This window comes from Hemiscyllium ocellatum, unplaced genomic scaffold, assembly GCF_020745735.1.
Source record: "Hemiscyllium ocellatum isolate sHemOce1 unplaced genomic scaffold, sHemOce1.pat.X.cur. scaffold_607_pat_ctg1, whole genome shotgun sequence".
NCBI classification, from domain to species: domain Eukaryota; kingdom Metazoa; phylum Chordata; class Chondrichthyes; order Orectolobiformes; family Hemiscylliidae; genus Hemiscyllium; species Hemiscyllium ocellatum.
The window spans coordinates 50368-70182 of record NW_026869131.1 but is presented as its reverse complement, the minus strand read 5'-3'; the positions used below and the strand labels follow the sequence as shown (position 1 = coordinate 70182).

The 19815-nt window shown below is 56.0% G+C and overlaps 1 protein-coding gene across 1 annotated transcript in view; it reads left to right on the top strand.

The window, feature by feature from the left end:
- Positions 1 to 597: 597 nt before the first annotated feature.
- Positions 598 to 19815, top strand: part of LOC132814007 (zinc finger protein 501-like) — a 48193-nt gene continuing 28975 nt past the window's right edge. Inside the window, exon 1 of the mRNA XM_060823328.1 lies at positions 598 to 797. Coding sequence (XP_060679311.1) covers positions 598 to 797 — 200 coding nt within the window. The remainder of the gene's footprint in view (positions 798 to 19815) is intronic.

Sequence of the window (19815 nt, the reverse complement as noted above, 5' to 3'; positions counted from 1 at the left end):
TACTGAGGCCTCGTGTCAACACTGAGTCTTTCTGGTCTGTTCTTTCTCATTGAGACTTATAGTTCCAGAGCGACAGTGTCCCAGAGCGACAGTATCCCAGAGTGACAGTGTCCCAGAGCGACAGTGTCCCAGAGTGACAGTGTCCCAGAGCGACAGTGTCCCAGAGCGACAGTGTCCCAGTGTGATAGTGTCCCAGAGCGACAGAGTCCCAGAACGACAGTGTCCCAGAGTGATAGTGTCCCAGAGCGATAGTGTCCCAGAGTGACAGTGTCCCAGAGTGACAGTGTCCCACAGCGATAGTGTCCCAGAGCAACAGAGTCCCAGAGTGACAGTGTCCCACAGCGATAGTGTCCCAGAACAACAGTGTCCCAGAACGACAGTGTCCCAGAGTGACAGTGTCCCAGTGCGATAGTGTCTCAGAGCCACAGTCCCAGAGCGATAGTGTCCCAGAGCGATAGTGTCCCAGAGCGACAGAGTCCCAGAGCTACAGTGTCCCAGAGCGATAGTGTCCCAGTGTGACAGTGTCCCAGAGCGATAGTGTCCCAGTGTGACAGTGTCCCAGAGCGACAGTGTCCCAGAGCGATAGAGTCCGAAGGAATGAATCTGATACTGAGGTCCGTGGAGGGAACAGGCAACGAAGTGGGGGACTGTCGGAGAACGCAGCTGAATCCGGGACAGATCGAAGAGGTGGGCAGGGAAACGGCAGGCGGGATTCAATCCCAGGCAAACGCGGGAACCATGCATTCCGGAAATCCGGAGCCAACTCCACGAGAGACGGAAAAGCCTTTGGGGGAAAAGTGAGGGACAGAGAGATCGGTGGGAAGTGAGGACTTGCAGATGGCGGGAGCGTCAACGAAGGGCTCATGCCCCGAAACGTCGAGTCTCCTGCTCCTCAGATGCTGCCTGACCTGCTGCGCTTTTCCAGCGCCACACTCCCTTTTAGAGAGAGAGAGAGAGAGAGAGAGAGCTGGGTGTTCACTGTTCCCTGAAGGTGGCAGCTCACGGTACAGCTCTGTCTGACTTTGGTTGGGTCACATTCGGAATACCGTGTACCGTTCCGGTCTCCACATTCCCAAAGGGACGTGGACGCTTTGGAGACGGTGCAGACGAGGGGTTCACCGGGATGTTGCCCGTTCCGCAGGGCATGAGGGGTTGAGGGGAAGGGGGTTATTTTCATTAGAAAGACAGAGGTCGAGGGGGGGAGCTGACTGAGGGCTACAAAATCCTGAGAGGTGTGGACGGGATGGATAGCAAGGAGCTTCCTCCCCGGAGAGTGGGGGATTCACTTATTCAGGGCCACGAGTTCAAGGTGAGAGGGGGAAAAGTTTAAGGGAGATATGCACGGAAGGTTATTTATGCAGAGAGTGGTGGGTGCCAGCGGGGGTGGGAGAGGCTGGCACAACACCGTCACTTAACATGTACCTCGACTGACACATTACTGATCAGGGAGCAGAGAGATACAGATCCTTAGGAAACAGGCGACAGGTTTAGATATAGAGGTTCTGGAACAGCACAGGCTCGGAGGGGCCGAAGGGTCTGTTCCAGTGCTGTAATATTCTTTGTTCACTTTATTGAGGGGAGGGAGCCGGGCTGTTCCATGGGGACTGTTAGTGACGAACGCGGGATTCTGTGTAATCCGAAACACAGGCTGTGGGGTGGGGGGGCTGGGGGAGGAGGATGAGGGAGACTGCTACCCTCCAACCATAAAGCAGACCACCGCGATACTGTCCCCCGAAAGACTGCGGGGTCCCCCCCAGGGAGCATGAGGGGCTGCTCTCCCAGTGCGGGCTGGAGCACTGACCAGAGACGGAGGCGTGGGACGTGGGGGAAGGGTCTCCTTTCGGTCAGACCCGCATTCGGAGCACCGTGCACAGTTCCCCGGTCTCCCCTCGGTCACTCGGAGCACCGTGCACAGTTCCCCGGTCTCCCCTCGGTCACTCGGAGCAGCGTGCACAGTTCCCCGGTCTCCCCTCGGTCACTCGGAGCATCGTGCACAGTTCCCCGGTCTTCCCTCGGTCACTCGGAGCACCGTGCACAGTTCCCCGGTCTCCCCTCGGTCAGACCCACACTCGGAGCACCGTGCACAGTTCCCCGGTCTCTCCCCTCGGTCACTCGGAACACCGTGCACAGTTCCCCGGTCTCTCCCATCGGTCAGACCCGCATTCGGACCACCGTGCACAGTTCCCCGGTCTCTCCCCTCGGTCACTCGGAACACCGTGCACAGTTCCCCGGTCTCTCCCCTCGGTCACTCGGAGCACCGTGCACAGTTCCCCGGTCTCCCCTCGGTCACTCGGAGCACCGTGCACAGTTCCCCGGTCTCCCCTCGGTCACTCGGAGCACCGTGCACAGTTCCCCGGTCTCTCCCCTCGGTCACTCGGAACACCGTGCACAGTTCCCCGGTCTCTCCCCTCGGTCACTCGGAGCACCGTGCACAGTTCCCCGGTCTCCCCTCGGTCACTCGGAGCACCGTGCACAGTTCCCCGGTCTCTCCCCTCGGTCACTCGGAGCACCGTGCACAGTTCCCCGGTCTCTCCCCTCGGTCACTCGGAGCACCGCGCACAGTTCCCCGGTCTCCCCTCGGTCAGACCCCACACTCGGAGCACTGTGCACAGTTCCCCGGTCTCCCCTCGGTCAGAACCCACACTCGGAGCACCGTGCACAGTTCCCCGGTCCCCCCTCGGTCACTCGGAGCACCGTGCACAGTTCCCTGGTCTCCCCTCGGTCACTCGGAGCACTGTGCACAGTTCCCCGGTCTCCCCTCGGTCAGACCCCACACTCGGAGCACCGTGCACAGTTCCCCGGTCTCCCCTCGGTCACTCGGAGCACCGTGCACAGTTGCCCAGTCTCCCCTCGGTCAGACCCACATTCGGAGCACCGTGCACAGTTCCCCGGTCTCTCCCCTCGGTCAGACCCGCACTCGGAGCACCGTGCACAGTTTCCCGGTCTCCCCTCGGTCACTCGGAGCACCGTGCACAGTTCCCCAGTCTCCCCTCGGTCAGACCCCACACTCGGAGCACCGTGCACAGTTCCCCGGTCTCCCCTCGGTCAGACCCCACACTTGGAGCACCGTGCACAGTTCCCCGGTCTCCCCTCGGTCAGACCCACATTCGGAGCACCGTGCACAGTTCCCCGGTCTCCCCTCGGTCACTCGGAGCACCGTGCACAGTTCCCCGGTCTCCCCTCGGTCACTCGGAGCACTGTGCACAGTTCCCCGGTCTCTCCCCTCGGTCACTCGGAGCACCGTGCACAGTTCCCCGGTCTCCTCTCGGTCAGACCCGCACTCGGAGCACCGTGCACAGTTCCCCGGTCTCCCCTCGGTCACTCGGAGCACCGTGCACCATTCCCCGATCTCCCCTCGGTCACTCGGAGCACCGTGCACAGTTTCCCGGTCTCTCCCCTCGGTCACTCGGAGCACCGTGCACAGTTCCCCGGTCTCCCCTCGGTCAGACCCCACACTCAGAGCACCGTGCACAGTTCCCCGGTCTCCCCTCGGTCACTGGGAGCACCGTGCACAGTTCCCCGGTCTCCCCTCGGTCAGACCCACACTCGGAGCACCGTGCACAGTTCCCCGGTCTCTCCCCTCGGTCACTCGGAACACCGTGCACAGTTCCCCGGTCTCTCCCCTCGGTCACTCGGAGCACCGTGCACAGTTCCCCGGTCTCCCCTCGGTCACTCGGAGCACCGTGCACAGTTCCCCGGTCTCCCCTCGGTCACTCGGGGCACCGTGCACAGTTCCCCGGTCTCCCTCGGTCAGACCCACACTCGGAGCACCGTGCACAGTTCCCCGGTCTCTCCCCTCGGTCACTCGGAGCACCGTGCACAGTTCCCCGGTCTCTCCACTCGGTCACTCGGAGCACCGTGCACAGTTCCCCGGTCTCCCCTCGGTCAGACCCACACTCGGAGCACCGTGCACAGTTCCCCGGTCTCTCCCCTCGGTCACTCGGAGCACCGTGCACAGTTCCCCGGTCTCTCCCATCGGTCACTCGGAGCACCGTGCACAGTTCCCCGGTCTCCCCTCGGTCACTCGGAGCACCGTGCACAGTTCCCCGGTCTCTCCCCTCGGTCACACGGAGCACCGTGCACAGTTCCCCGGTCTCTCCCCTCGGTCACTCGGAGCACCGCGCACAGTTCCCCGGTCTCCCCTCGGTCAGACCCCACACTCGGAGCACCGTGCACAGTTCCCTGGTCTCCCCTCGGTCAGAACCCACACTCGGAGCACCGTGCACAGTTCCCCGGTCTCCCCTCGGTCACTCGGAGCACCGTGCACAGTTCCCTGGTCTCCCCTCGGTCACTCGGAGCACCGTGCACAGTTCCCCGGTGTCCCCTCGGTCAGACCCACATTCGGAGCACCGTGCACAGTTCCCCGGTCTCCCCTTGGTCACTCGGAGCACCGTGCACAGTTCCCCGGTCTCCCCTCGGTCACTCGGAGCATCGTGCACAGTTCCCCGGTCTCCCCTCGGTCAGACCCCACACTCGGAGCACTGTGCACAGTTCCCCGGTCTCTCCCCTCGGTCACTCGGAGCACCGTGCACAGTTCCCCGGTCTCCCCTCGGTCAGACCCACATTCGGAGCACCGTGCACAGTTCCCCGGTCTCTCCGCTCGGTCAGACCCGCACTCGGAGCACCGTGCACAGTTCCCCGGTCTCCCCTCGGTCACTCGGAGCACCGTGCACCATTCCCCGGTCTCCCCTCGGTCACTCGGAGCACCGTGCACAGTTTCCCGGTCTCTCCCCTCGGTCACTCGGAGCACAGTTCCCCGGTCTCCCCTCGGTCACTCGGAGCACCGTGCACAGTTCCCTGGTCTCCCCTCGGTCACTCGGAGCACCGTGCACAGTTCCCCGGTCTACCCTCGGTCAGACCCCACACTCGGAGCACCGTGCACAGTTCCCCGGTCCCCCCTCGGTCACTCGGAGCACCGTGCACAGTTCCCCGGTCTCCCCTCGGTCAGACCCACATTCGGAGCACCGTGCACAGTTCCCCGGTCTCCCCTCAGTCACTCGGAGCACTGTGCACAGTTCCCCGGTCTCCCCTCGGTCACTCGGAGCACCGTGCACAGTTCCCCGGTCTCTCCCCTCGGTCACTCGGAGCACCGCGCACAGTTCTCCGGTCTCCCCTCGGTCAGACCCCACACTCGGAGCACCGTGCACAGTTCCCCGGTCTCCCCTCGGTCACTCGGAGCACCGTGCACAGTTCCTCGGACTCTCCCCTCGGTCAGACCCCACACTCGGAGCACCGTGCACAGTTCTCCGGTCTCTCCCCTCGGTCACTCGGAGCACCGTGCACAGTTCCCCGGTCTCCCCTCGGTCAGACCCCACACTCGGAGCACCGTGCACAGTTCCCCGGTCTCCCCTCGGTCAGACCCACACTCGGAGCACCGTGCACAGTTCCCCGGTCTCCCCTCGGTCAGACCCACACTCGGAGCACTGTGCACAGTTCCCCGGTCTCCCCTCGGTCACTCGGAGCACCGTGCACCGTTCCCCGGTCTCTGTATCCTGACCCTACAACACGATGATGATACAGACCCGCTCGATGCTGGGCTGAAGACGGGTTGCAGTGGTACAACAGGCAATGTGGGGCTCCAGTGGGGCTTGTGTACCATACACAGTTCCCCGGTCTCTCCCCTCGGACACTCGGAGCACCGTGCACAGTTCCCCGGTCTCCCCTCGGTCAGACCCACACTCGGAGCACCGTGCACAGTTCCCCGGTCTCTCCCCTCGGTCACTCAGAGCACCGTGCACAGTTCCCCGGTCTCCCCTCGGTCAGACCCACACTCGGAGCACCGTGCACAGTTCCCCGGTCTCTCCCCTCGGTCACTCGGAGCACCGTGCACAGTTCCCCCGGTCTCTCCCCTCGGTCACTCGGAGCACCGTGCACAGTTCCCCGGTCTCCCCTCGGTCACTCGGAGCACCGTGCACAGTTCCCCGGTCTCCCCTCGGTCACTCGGAGCACCGTGCACAGTTCCCCGGTCTCTCCCATCGGTCACTCGGAGCACCGTGCACAGTTCCCCGGTCTCCCCTCGGTCACTCGGAGCACCGTGCACAGTTCCCCGGTCTCTCCCCTCGGTCACTCGGAGCACCGTGCACAGTTCCCCGGTCTCTCCCATCGGTCACTCGGAGCACCGTGCACAGTTCCCCGGTCTCCCCTCGGTCACTCGGAGCACCGTGCACAGTTCCCCGGTCTCTCCCCTCGGTCACTCGGAGCACCGCGCACAGTTCCCCGGTCTCCCCTCGGTCAGACCCCACACTCGGAGCACCGTGCACAGTTCCCCGGTCTCCCCTCGGTCAGAACCCACACTCGGTGCACAGTGCACAGTTCCCCGGTCTCCCCTCGGTCACTCGGAGCACCGTGCACAGTTCCCTGGTCTCCCCTCGGTCACTCGGAGCACTGTGCACAGTTCCCCGGTCTCCCCTCGGTCAGACACGCACTCGGAGCACTGTGCACAGTTCCCCGGTCTCCCCTCGGTCAGACCCCACACTCGGAGCACCGTGCACAGTTCCCCGGTCTCCCCTCGGTCACTCGGAGCACCGTGCACAGTTGCCCGGTCTCCCCTCGGTCAGACCCACATTCGGAGCACCGTGCACAGTTCCCCGGTCTCTCCCCTCGGTCAGACCCGCACTCGGAGCACCGTGCACAGTTCCCCGGTCTCCCCTCGGTCACTCGGAGCACCGTGCACAGTTCCCCGATCTCCCCTCGGTCAGACCCCACACTCGGAGCACCGTGCACAGTTCCCCGGTCTCCCCTCGGTCAGACCCCACACTCGGAGCACCGTGCACAGTTCCCCGGTCTCTCCCCTCGGTCACTCGGAGCACCGCGCACAGTTCCCCGGTCTCCCCTCGGTCAGACCCACACTCGGAGCACCGTGCACAGTTCCCCGGTCTCTCCCCTCGGTCACTCGGAGCACCGTGCACAGTTCCCCGGTCTCCCCTCGGTCACTCGGAGCACCGTGCACAGTTCCCCGGTCTCCCCTCGGTCAGACCCACATTCGGAGCACCGTGCACAGTTCCCCGGTCTCTCCCCTCGGTCAGACCCGCACTCGGAGCACCGTGCACAGTTCCCCGGTCTCCCCTTGGTCACTCGGAGCACCGTGCACAGTTCCCCGGTCTCCCCTCGGTCACTCGGAGCACCGTGCACAGTTCCCCGGTTTCTCCCCTCGGTCACTCGGAGCACCGTGCACAGTTCCCTGGTCTCCCCTCGGTCACTCGGAGCACCGTGCACAGTTGCCCGGTCTCCCCTCGGTCAGACCCACATTCGGAGCACCGTGCACAGTTCCCCGGTCTCTCCCCTCGGTCAGACCCGCACTCGGAGCACCGTGCACAGTTCCCCGGTCTCCCCTCGGTCACTCGGAGCACCGTGCACAGTTCCCCGATCTCCCCTCGGTCAGACCCCACACTCGGATCACCGTGCACAGTTCCCCGGTCTCCCCTCGGTCAGACCCCACACTCGGAGCACCGTGCACAGTTCCCCGGTCTCCCCTCGGTCAGAACCCACACTCGGAGCACCGTGCACAGTTCCCCGGACTCTCCCCTCGGTCACTCGGAGCACCGTGCACAGTTCTCCGGTCTCTCCCCTCGGTCACTCGGAGCACCGTGCACAGTTCCCTAGTCTCCCCTCGGTCAGACCCCACACTCGGAGCACACTGCACAGTTCCCCGGTCTCCCCTCGGTCAGACCCACACTCGGAGCACTGTGCACAGTTCCCCGGTCTCCCCTCGGTCACTCGGAGCACCGTGCACCGTTCCCCGGTCTCCACTTGGTCAGACCCACACTCGGAGCACTGTGCACAGTTCCCCGGTCTCCCCTCGGTCACTCGGAGCACCGTGCACAGTTCCCCGGTGTCCCCTCGGTCACTCGGAGCACCGTGCACAGTTCCCCGGTCTCTCCCCTGGGTCACTCGGAGCACCGTGCACCGTTCCCCGGTCTCTGTATCCTGACCCTACAACACGATGATGATACAGACCCGCTCGATGCTGGGCTGAAGACGGGTTGCAGTGGTACAACAGGCAAAGTGGGGCTCCAGTGGGGCTTGTGTACCATACACAGTTCCCCGGTCTCTCCCCTCGGACACTCGGAACACCGTGCACAGTTCCCCGGTCTCTCCCCTCGGTCACTCGGAGCACCGTGCACCGTTCCCCCGTCTCCCCTCGGTCAGACCCACACTCGGAGCACTGTGCACAGTTCCCCGGTCTCCCCTCGGTCACTCGGAGCACCGTGCACCGTTCCCCGGTCTCTGTATCCTGACCCTACAACACGATGATGATACAGACCCGCTCGATGCTGGGCTGAAGACGGGTTGCAGTGGTACAACAGGCAATGTGGGGCTCCAGTGGGGCTTGTGTACCATACACAGTTCCCCGGTCTCTCCCCTCGGTCACTCGGAGCACCGTGCACAGTTCCCCGGTCTCCCCTCGGTCAGACCCACACTCGGAGCACCGTGCACAGTTCCCCGGTCTCTCCCCTCGGTCACTCGGAGCACCGTGCACAGTTCCCCGGTCTCCCCTCGGTCAGACCCACACTCGGAGCACCGTGCACAGTTCCCCGGTCTCTCCCCTCGGTCACTCGGAGCACCGTGCACAGTTCCCCGGTCTCCCCTCGGTCAGACCCACACTCGGAGCACCGTGCACAGTTCCCCGGTCTCTCCCCTCGGTCACTCGGAGCACCGTGCACAGTTCCCCGGTCTCTCCCCTCGGTCACTCGGAGCACCGTGCACAGTTCCCCGGTCTCTCCCCTCGGTCACTCGGAGCACCGTGCACAGTTCCCCGGTCTCCCCTCGGTCAGAACCCACACTCGGAGCACCGTGCACAGTTCCCCGGTCTCCCCTCGGTCACTCGGAGCACCGTGCACAGTTCCCTGGTCTCCCCTCGGTCACTCGGAGCACTGTGCACAGTTCCCCGGTCTCCCCTCGGTCAGACCCCACACTCGGAGCACTGTGCACAGTTCCCCGGTCTCCCCTCGGTCAGACCCCACACTCGGAGCACCGTGCACAGTTCCCCGGTCTCCCCTCGTTCACTCGGAGCACCGTGCACAGTTGCCCGGTCTCCCCTCGGTCAGACCCACATTTGGAGCACCGTGCACAGTTCCCCGGTCTCTCCCCTCGGTCAGACCCGCACTCGGAGCACCGTGCACAGTTCCCCGGTCTCCCCTCGGTCACTCGGAGCACCGTGCACAGTTCCCCGGTCTCCCCTCGGTCAGACCCCACACTCGGAGCACCGTGCACAGTTCCCCGGTCTCCCCTCGGTCAGACCCCACACTCGGAGCACCGTGCACAGTTCCCCGGTCTCCCCTCGGTCAGACCCACATTCGGAGCACCGTGCACAGTTCCCCGGTCTCCCCTCGGTCACTCAGAGCACCGTGCACAGTTCCCCGGTCTCTCCCCTCGGTCACTCGGAGCACCGTGCACAGTTCCCCGGTCTTCTCTCGGTCAGACCCCACACTCGGAGCACCGTGCACAGTTCCCCGGTCTCCCCTCGGTCACTCGGAGCAGCGTGCACAGTTCCCCGGTCTCTCCCCTCGGTCACTCGGAGCACCGTGCACAGTTCCCCGGTCTCTCCCCTGGGTCACTCGGAGCACCGTGCACAGTTCCCCGGTGTCCCCTCGGTCACTCGGAGCAGCGTGCACAGTTCCCCGGTCCCTGTATCCTGACCCTACAACACGATGATGATACAGACCCGCTCGATGCTGGGCTGAAGACGGGTTGCAGTGGTACAGCAGGCAATGTGGGGCTCCAGTGGGGCGGTACTTCAGTGGGTCTTCACTTCCTTTAGTAATGGAGGGAGATACCTGCATCGATGGGGGAGGGCTTCCCTCGAACCCCACCCAGTGATGGAGCTGGCTGGGAGCTTCCCTGGCCCGGAATTCTCCAGGGTTTCAGCGAACCTGATTCCATAGGGCGAGGTGAACAGCGGGAAGCGGCAGAACCGCAGATTTGTACAGTAGGGGAGGGAGGCCGTTCGATCCATCCTGTCTGCACTGGCTCCTAACCGAGCTACCCAACCAGTCCCCCCTCCCCAGTCGGACCTACGCGGCTCTGAGGTTCACCCACAGAGACTCTGCCGCCCCACAACGCCGACCCCCATGTTACTGAGAGAATCCTGGATTCCTGACCATGTGGAGACAGTCCCTTTGTCCCGACACATTCACCCTGACCCACCAAAGGGTAAAACCACCCCAAATCCCTTCTCCATTCCTCTACTTTTACCCCGAACCCGCACATCCCTGGGCACTATGGGTAACTTAGCACGGTCAATCCCCCACCCTAACCTGCACATCCCTGGGCACTATGGGTAACTTAGCACGGCCAATCCCCCACCCTAACCTGCACATCCCTGGGCACTGTGGGTAATTTAGCACGGTCAATCCCCCCACCCTAACCCGCACATCCCTGGGCACTGTGGGTAATTTAGCACGGTCAATCCCCCACCCTAACCTGCACATCCCTGGGCACTACGGGTAATTTAGCACGGTCAATCCCCCACCCTAACCCGCACATCCCTGGGCACTATGGGTAATTTAGCACGGCCAATCCCCACCCTAACCCGCACATCCCTGGGCACTATGGGTAATTTAGCACGGTCAATCCCCCACCCTAACCTGCACATCCCTGGGCACTATGGGTAATTTAGCACGGTCAATCCCCCACCCTAACCTGCACATCCCTGGGCACTATGGGTAATTTAGCACGGTCAATCCCCCCACCCTAACCCGCACATCCCTGGGCACTATGGGTAATTTAGCACGGCCAATCCCCACCCTAACCTCCACATCTTTGGACTGTGGGAGGAAACCGGAGCACCCGGAGTTAACCCACGCAGACAAGGTGGCGGGGGAAGGGGGGAACGTCCACACGGACAGTCGCCCCCGAGGCTGGGATCGAACCTGGGTCCCTGGCACCGCGAGGCAGCGGCGCTAACCCCCTGAGCCACCGTGCCGCGCTTAGAGTCAGCCGCGTCGCTGTGGGACTGGAGTCACGAGTCGGCCCAGACCAGGGAAGGATGGCCGTTTCAGGTGGGATTTTCCCAACAATCTGTAATGAATTCACGTTGCCCACGGTGATTCCCTTCTGTGCGGATGTCTCGGTTTTCCTGGAGACAGGGTTGGATTTCCATCCCCTGGCTGTGCGTGGATGAGGTCCCCGCGGGCAGGAGCTGTATTAACAGTCCGGCGGTCACACTGCTCCCCGAACGCCGTCACCTTCCTGTGACCTCTGTCTGCCCCTCGCTTTGGGCGAAACGTGGTCTGCATCATTACGTTGCAGCCCAGGAACAGGCCCTTCGGCCCCTCCAAGCCTGAGCTGATCCGAATGTACTGTCTAAACCTGTCGGTCAATTCCTAAGCATCTGTATCCCTCTGCTCCCCACCTACTCATGCATCTGTCCAGACACATCTTAAATGAATTTACCGTGCCTGCCTGTACCTCCTCTGCTGGCAACGTGTTCCAAACACCCACCACCCTCTGTGTAGAAGTACTTGCCACCTGTATCCCCCTTCATTCCACCTCTCACTTTGAAAGCATGACCTTTGTTAATGAACCCTTCACTCTGGGGAAAAAAGCTTGTCTCTATCCACCCTGTCTACACCCTTCATGATTTTGTAAACCTCAATCAGGTCCCCCCCTCAATCTCCTTTTTTCTAGTGAAAATAAACCTAACCTACTCAATCTGTCTTCATAGCTGGCACCTTCCATACCAGGCAACATCCTTGTCAACCTTCTCGGCAGCCGCTCCAAAGTGTCCACATCCTGTTGGTAATGTGGCGCCCAGTATTTTAAATGTGGCCGAACCAATGTCTTCTACAATTTTAACATGACTTGCCAGCTCTTATACTGAATATCCCATCAGATGAAGGCAAGTATAGTAAATGCCTTCTTGACCACTCTATCCAGCTGTGCAGCAACCGTCAGGGTTCAATAGACCTACACTCCCAGATCTCTCTGCTCATCAACTTTTCCCAAGGCTCTTCCATTCATTGTATAATTCACTCTAGAATTAGACTTGTCTAAATGCATCACCTCACATTTGTCTGGATTGAAAGCCATCTGCCACTTTTCCGCCAAACTCTCCAGTCTATCTATACCCTCCTGTATTCTCGGACAGTCCCCTCCGCTCTCTCCCACTCCACCAATCTTTGTGTCATCTGTCACCGGACCTCAAATCCTTCATCGATTCCCTTGAGGTTTCGCTGCGGCTCGTGACAGTGGGATTGGGTCACCACGCGGTCTGGGGAAAATGCCAGGATCGGTCAGTCTCAACTCCCTTGGTCTTCCCCACCCACCCCCGACAAGGGGGTGTCTCTCCCACCTTGCATCCTGCCAAATCATTCCCAAGAACAAACTGAATTCCGGGAACGGACACACTTGTCAATCATTCCCACTGTCACTGCCCCAGTGTTGAGTTGGCACTCCGACCTGATCTTATATCGAGGGGGGGGGGGGGGAACGCTCAATGTCTGTCCGTCTCTCCCACCCTCTCGGGTAACAGATCAGAAAGAGCGCGTATTTACTCATCCCCTTCCGATCAGCAACTGGTTAGTTTCTTGTATCTCTCAAAACGCTAGCTTCGCGTCCCTCTCCCGCTGTTGTTTGAGTAAAGTTGACCCACAGAGGCGAGTTCTTTGCAGGGATAAGATCCTAATTCCACGCCCAGCCCCTGCCTGGGCTGCGCAGTCTGATTTTCCTGTTCCTCGGATGCTGCCTGAACTGCTGTGCTCTTCCAGCACCACTGATTCGGAATCTGGTTTCCAGCATCTGCAGTCACTGTTTTTACCTCGTTGATTTTAACCCCCTACTGCGAATCCTCTTGCCAGGACGCCTGCCTTGAAGAAGTTTTCCTCCTCTCTCTCCAAGGATCTCAGGGAGACCCTCTCCCACTGCATTTCCTCTGCCCTGAAGCTCTTCAACCAGGTCCTGAAACAAACTCGCTACCACAGCCACCTTTGCTTCCTCAGTACCTGCCTCCATAACCAACCCATCCCGCACGGACTCCGGGCCACCTTTAAACCAGCAGAGTTCGGACCCGAACAGGACAAACAGTACAGGCTACAGATTCAAAAACACCGGCGACGGTTCTCCTTCAAGATCCTCCGCTCCACGCGCCGGCACCTAACCTCTCCACAGTCAGCCCTGCCTCAGCTGAGGGCCACACTCTCTCAGAATTGCAAAGGGCCCACTCTGTACTCCGTCCTCAGGAGAATTCATACTCTCGACAAACAGGATTTCAACTCGTGCAGTTCCGCCATTCATCTTGGGGCGCTCCTCGATTGCTTTCACTAATGTCACTGGCCCATCTTCTTTTCCCACAGGGCCTTCTTTTGACGACCAGCACCGTGTCCTTACCGTCCCGCCTCCTGGCGGTGAAAACACCATTTTCCCGGTGCCCTTCGGAAACCACCAGCACTGTCATTCTCTGTGTCCCACTCCCTTACAGCGGCCCCTTTTCACCTCTCGCCCGTCCTCTTGAGCCTGTAGGGAAATTCTTACCAGCGCTCTCTACTCTTGGTTTCGTAGTGTGGGATCTCCGCTTTTCCCCAACTTCCATCCCACAAGGGGAAATTCCGGCCTGTTATACGCACCAAACGTGTCCCCCATCAGTGAATTCTGCTGCCCGGCTCACTTTCTGCTCCTCCCCGTGAATTCTTTCCACCTCTGGAATTCTCCCTCCGACAGAATTACATCTCACCGAGCCGCAACGGTCCTATCTATTTTTAAAGCACATGCCCACGGAATCAAAATGGCTGATGTTTAATTCTTTCAAACTCTACCATAAGTCTGACCTGGTTCCCTCTTTCGGTTTCTGAACAACTGCCTGTATGCTTCAGGTACCAATTTATAAACACTTAAAAATCGCCCGTTTAACCTTTCATAATCTCCTGACCCCTCACCTGACAGCGCGGCCAATACCTCACGAGCCCTGCCGAGCGGTTTAGTGAACTAGCATTCCCTGTCAATCCTCGGACCACTCTATCTGCTGAGCCAAGAAGGCTTTCAACATCTTCCTTGTCAAAATGGGGCCGAGTCTTGACATATTTGTACATATAAGACATAGGAGTGGAAGTAAGGCCATTCGGCCCATCGAGTCCACTCCACCATTTAATCATGGCTGATGGGCATTTCAACTCCACTTACCCGCATTCTCCCCGTAGCCCTTAATTCCTTGTGACATCAAGAATTTATCTATCTCTGCCTTGAAGACATTTAGCGTCCCGGCCTCCACTGCACTCTGCGGCAATGAATTCCACAGGCCCACCACTCTCTGGCTGAAGAAATGTCTCCGCATTTCTGTTCTGAATTGACCCCCTCTAATTCTAAGGCTGTGCCCACGGGTCCTAGTCTCCTCGCCTAACAGAAACAATTTCTTAGCGTCCACCCTTTCCAAGCCATGTATGATCTTGTAAGTTTCTATTAGATCTCCCCTTAACCTTCTAAACGCCAATGAGTACAATCCCAAGAAGCTCAGCCATTCCTCGTATGTTAGACCTGCCATTCCCGGGATCATCCGTGTGAATCCCCGCTGGACACGTTCCAGTGCCAGTATGTCATTCCTGAGGTATGGGGACCAAAACTGGACACAGTACTCCAAATGGGGCCTAACCAGAGCTTTATAAAGTCTCAGTAGCACACCGCTGCTTTTATATTCCAACCCTCTTGAGATAAGTGACCTATCACTACCTTCTCCTTTAATCTCTGTCCCGTTAACTTGACTTTGCTGACTAAGTCGAGATTAGAGCAGCGCAGCAGGGAAATCGGGCAAAAGCCCATCATCAGGAATGTCCCTCTGCTAAGTCGCGACTCTCAAATTCCAACTCTCTCCCTTATTGCTGAGCTCAGACCTTTCTCTCTTCTCTCTCTCTCCACCTCTGGTCTTATAACTCCATTTCCCTCAATTAAAACTTTAGGTTTCCTCCCTCGCCTACACTTGCCTGTTTCTCTGACACATCTAAGTAACTCTCGGACAATCTCAGCTTCACTTCTGTCCTTGGTTAAATCCAAATCTAACTTCTTTGCTCGTTCTGAAAGTATGGCCTTTTCTCTTCCCTCGAAGCCTCCTCGGCAAATTTGAGAATCATCTTCAAACCCCAGAATCTCTTTAGCAACTTTAAAAGCCATTTCGCTCACTTTTAATTTAATCAACCACTACTTTTATCCCAAAGCAGTTGTTATTACCCAATGGATTAGGTTCGGATAGCTTCAGTGTGGGTAGGGGCTGCCGTCAGGGATGTCCTCTCTCGCCATTGTTATTTACGCTAATGAACCATTAGCAGAAGCTATACGGACTGATCCTAATATAACGGCCCCGAGGATTGGTACAGGTAAACACAAAATTACCCTTTATGCAGACGATGTTCTCTTATTCCTCAATAATCCTCTGATGTCCGTACCTCGTCTAATCCAAGTTATTAATACATTTAGTGCATTCTCAGGCTATAAAATTAATTTTTCAAAATCGGAGGCTATGCCAATGGGTGGCCTGGTTATGACACCCCACTTAGTGGACGGATCCCCTTTTCCCTTTCGTTGGTCCCTGGAGGGCTTCTTATATTTAGGTATTTTTATTACTCCAGTATTTGGTCAGCTGTATAGGGCTAATTTTGTCCAATTACTGGAAAGGATAAGGCAGGACCTCCAGCGATGGGGAGACCTTCCGACTTCCTGGTTAGGTAGAATAGCACTAATTAAAATGAATGTCCTGCCCTGTCTCCTATACCCTATGAGAATGCTCCCGCTGATGCTGCCGAGGATGGCCCTACGTAAATTATATGGCTGGTTGGGCTCCTTTATTTGGAACCATAGACGGCCCCTTATTAAGCTGAAGAAGTTACAGCTTCCACAGGCAAGGGGAGGACTGGACTTCCCAGACTTTAGGAAATATCAGTTAAGCTCCCTACTAAGTTACATAGCTGATTGGGTTTCATCTGATCCACAATCAATTTGGCTGGATATCGAGGCCTCCCAAGTAAAATACCCACTTACTAACCTCTTATTTTCAGACAAGAGGAAAATCATTACAGATCACTGTAAAAACCTCATAATATTAAACACAATTAAGGCCTGGAATATAATGCAGCAAAATGAGGGTAATTTACATAAAACATCCACCCCATGCACCAATAGTAGGGGCATGGGGATTCCAACCGGGGATTACAGATACCACGTTTAAACTCTGGAGATCTGGGGTATCTCATGTTTAGGGGACCTATTTAAAGATGTGGTCCTGATGTCCTTTGAACAGCTGTGTCAGAAATTCGGGTTACCCAATGGAGACCTCTTTCGATACTTCCAAATTCGAGATTATATACAGAAGAAGACTACGTTAATAGATAGTCTTTATAAATCAGATAGAGAATGTAATGTCCTACGACCAGTAGGGGTATCCTCCGTTAGTACTATTTATCATTTACTACATGATGAAGTATCGGGAGATATGGACAATCTGCTTAAAACATGGGAGCAGGATTTGGGACTAGAAATCTCTATAGAAACGTGGAATGATATTTGGGAAAATGCTAGAAGAATTACTATCTGTAACAGAACTCAGGCTATCCAGTTGAAGATACTTCATAGGGCCCATATAGCACCGGATCGACTGGCAACATTTAAGGCAGAAGCATCTCCAATGTGTCCCAAATGCAAATTAGAGGTGGGCACTCTGGTACATTGTCTGTGGACTTGTCATAAGATCCGTAGATATTGGACTAAAGTAGCAAGTACCCTGACAGAAATTTTAGGGACGGAAATTAGAGTGGACCCTGTATCTCTCCTTTTGGGCTTTTCGAACCTCTCATCTCTGGATATGCATGGGAAGAGACTATTTTCTATTCTCTCTTTCCGTGCAAGGAAAAATATTTTGGTGAATTGGGTGTCTGAGGGCCCCCCTGGACTTTCAAATTGGCACAGATTAATTATGGAATATATCCCCCTTGACTTCCTCACAAATATGGTGCACCGAAAGACTGAATTATTTTATAAAATATGGCAGCCCTTTTTGAATTATATAAATGCAGATATTTCAGCTATCCTAACAAGGGCTTTTATTTAGTGAAGATTTCAGACCGGGCTGCTCCGGGGCCCCTTGGGAGAGGAATCCTGCGCGAATACGGGTTTTATTATATTTGATGTTTATACATTCCGAGCGTGTAAGAGACTTAGGTATACACTCTGGTTAGTTATAGGTTAGATTAGTAGAAAGTTGAGTTTTGGTTTTTTTAAAATTTTATTTTGGTTTTTTTTCTTTCCTTTGTTAAATTTTGACTATTGTATATTTGATTTAATTGTACATCAATGTTTGTATTTGAGAGTTTTGTTTATTTTTATAAACTTGCAAAAATGTTAAATTTCTAATAAAAATATCTAAAATAACCCACTACTTTTTGTCATTTATATAAATGATTTGGATGTGAGCATAAGAGGTACAGTTAGTAAGTTTGCAGACAGCACCAAAATTGGAGGTGTAGTGGACAGCGAAGAGGGTTCCCTCAGATTACAGCAGGATTTGGACCAGATGGGCCGACGGGCTGAGAAGTGGCAGATGGAGTTTAATTCAGATAAATGCGAGGTGCTGCATTTTGGGAAAGCAAATCTTAGCAGGACTTATACACTTAATGGTGAGGTCCTAGGGATGTTGCTGAACAAAGAGACTTTGGAGTGGAGGCTCATAGCTCCTTGAAAGTGTAGTCACAGGTAGATAGGATAGAGAAGAAGGCGTTTGGTATGCTTTCCTTTATTGGTCAGAGTATTGAGTACAGGAGTTGAGAGGGTCATGTTGCGGCTGTACAGGACATTGGTTAGGCCACTGTTGGAATATTGTGTGCAATTCTGGTCTCCTTCCTATCGGAAAGATGTTGTGAAACTTGAAAGGGTTCAGAAAAGATTTACAAGGATGTTGCCAGGTTTGGAGGATCTGAGCTACAGGGAGAGGCTGAACAGGCTAGGGCTGTTTTCCCTGGAGCGTCGGAGGCTGAGGGGTGACCTTATAGAGGTTTATAAAATCATGAGGGGCATGGATAGGGTAAATAGGCAAAGTCTTTTCCATGGGGTTGGGGAGTCCAGAACTAGAGGGCATAGGTTTAGGGTGAGAGGGGAAAGATATAAAAGAGACCTAAGGGGCAACTTTTTCACCCAGAGGGTGGTACGTGTATGGAATGAGCTGCCAGAGGATGTGGTGGGGGCTGGTACAATTACAACATTTAAGAGGCATTTGGATGGGTATATGAATAGGAAGGGTTTGGAGGGATATGGGCCGGGTGCTGGCAGGTGGGACTAGATTGGGTTGGGATATCTGGGTCAGCATGGACGGGTTGGACTGAAGGGTCTATTTCCATGTTGTACATCTCTATGACTCTAAATCACTGAAATTAAATAAATTGTCTCGCCTACATTTTATTTAAAGATTTGGGACACTACCCTACAAGTGTTTAAACCTCCTGGGCTTTATCGTACCCCCAAATCTATTCAAAAATCTGTCTAAACTGCTTCAAATCCCGGACGAGCCCTCAAACTGTTACAACATGGGGTAAACCCTACTCCCCACCGCCGCTAATTTAAACCTGCAACACAGAAATGATTTAACCCGTGCGGTAAACTGTTAAAATTCGTGAGGCCAAGAACTACCCCAAAAGTTATTATTTAAAGTAAAATTTAACAACTTTATTTTGTTTTGGGAAGTCCATCAGAGAATAATTAATTAACAACTCCTTCCTCTAGCCTATCTTTTACCTTCCCCTTCTACAATATTATTCCGATAAAACGCCTGATTAAGATTGACTGAAAAATTCAAATTTCACACCCATCAGCTGTCGCAACGTCTCTTTGTATCTTCCTCAGTGGATTCTCACTCCACGTCGGTGTCGGTGATTTTTTTTGTCTGTACAAACTCCTTCTCTAGACAGGCACCTCACAGAGAGCTCCGACTAGCAGCCTACATCGGTTGGTCCTTTGGCAGTTCTCCTCCAAGTGTTCAATTGTCCCCGGTTTTATACCCCAAAGCAGCGGATTGTTTCATTGGTCTCAATATTGTCAAGGCATCAAATTAAACTGGATTGGAGTTTGGTATCTTGGGGCATAATTTGAACTGATTGCCTGAAATTGAATTTGTTTAGTCTCCAGGCAATCCAGCTATCCTTGCTGTCTGACCAAATGTTATGTTGTACATTGTCCAAAACTCCGTGTGCTTATCTAGGTCCTTGCTAGCTCTCAACTCTCTTAAAGGTACTGTACCCCTCCCCCCACCCCGACAGCTTTACAACAAACACCAGCCTCCCTTCTCTTGTAGCTCGGTGTTGCCCGCAAGTGCCCGTCTCCCAGCGTTAGCACTGAGTGGAAGAGCAAGGATCCTGACGCAGCGTGTCGCGTTCCCCCCCCGCCCTTCCCCCGGGAGCAGCACTTCCCACCCAGCCAGTCTGAGGACTGCCCAACCTCGCCTCAATCTCTCTTGCTCTGTGTCCCACTCTGCGTCTCTCTCTCTCTCTCTCTATCTCTGCGTACCTCCCCCGTGTGTCTGTCTGTATCTCTCAATTTCTCTGTCAATCTCTCTCTCTCAATCTCTCTCCGTCTCTCTCTCACACACTCACTCACTCAATCTCTCTCTCTCTCACACACACTCTCTCAATCTCTCTCTCACACACACACTCACTCAATCTCTCTCTCTCACACACACACTCACTCAATCTCTCTCTCTCTCACACACACACTCACTCAATCTCTCTCTCACACACACACTCACTCAATCTCTCTCTCTCTCACACACTCACTCAATCTCTCTCTCTCTCACACACACACACTCAATCTCTCTCTCTCTCACACACACTCACTCAATCTCTCTCTCTCTCT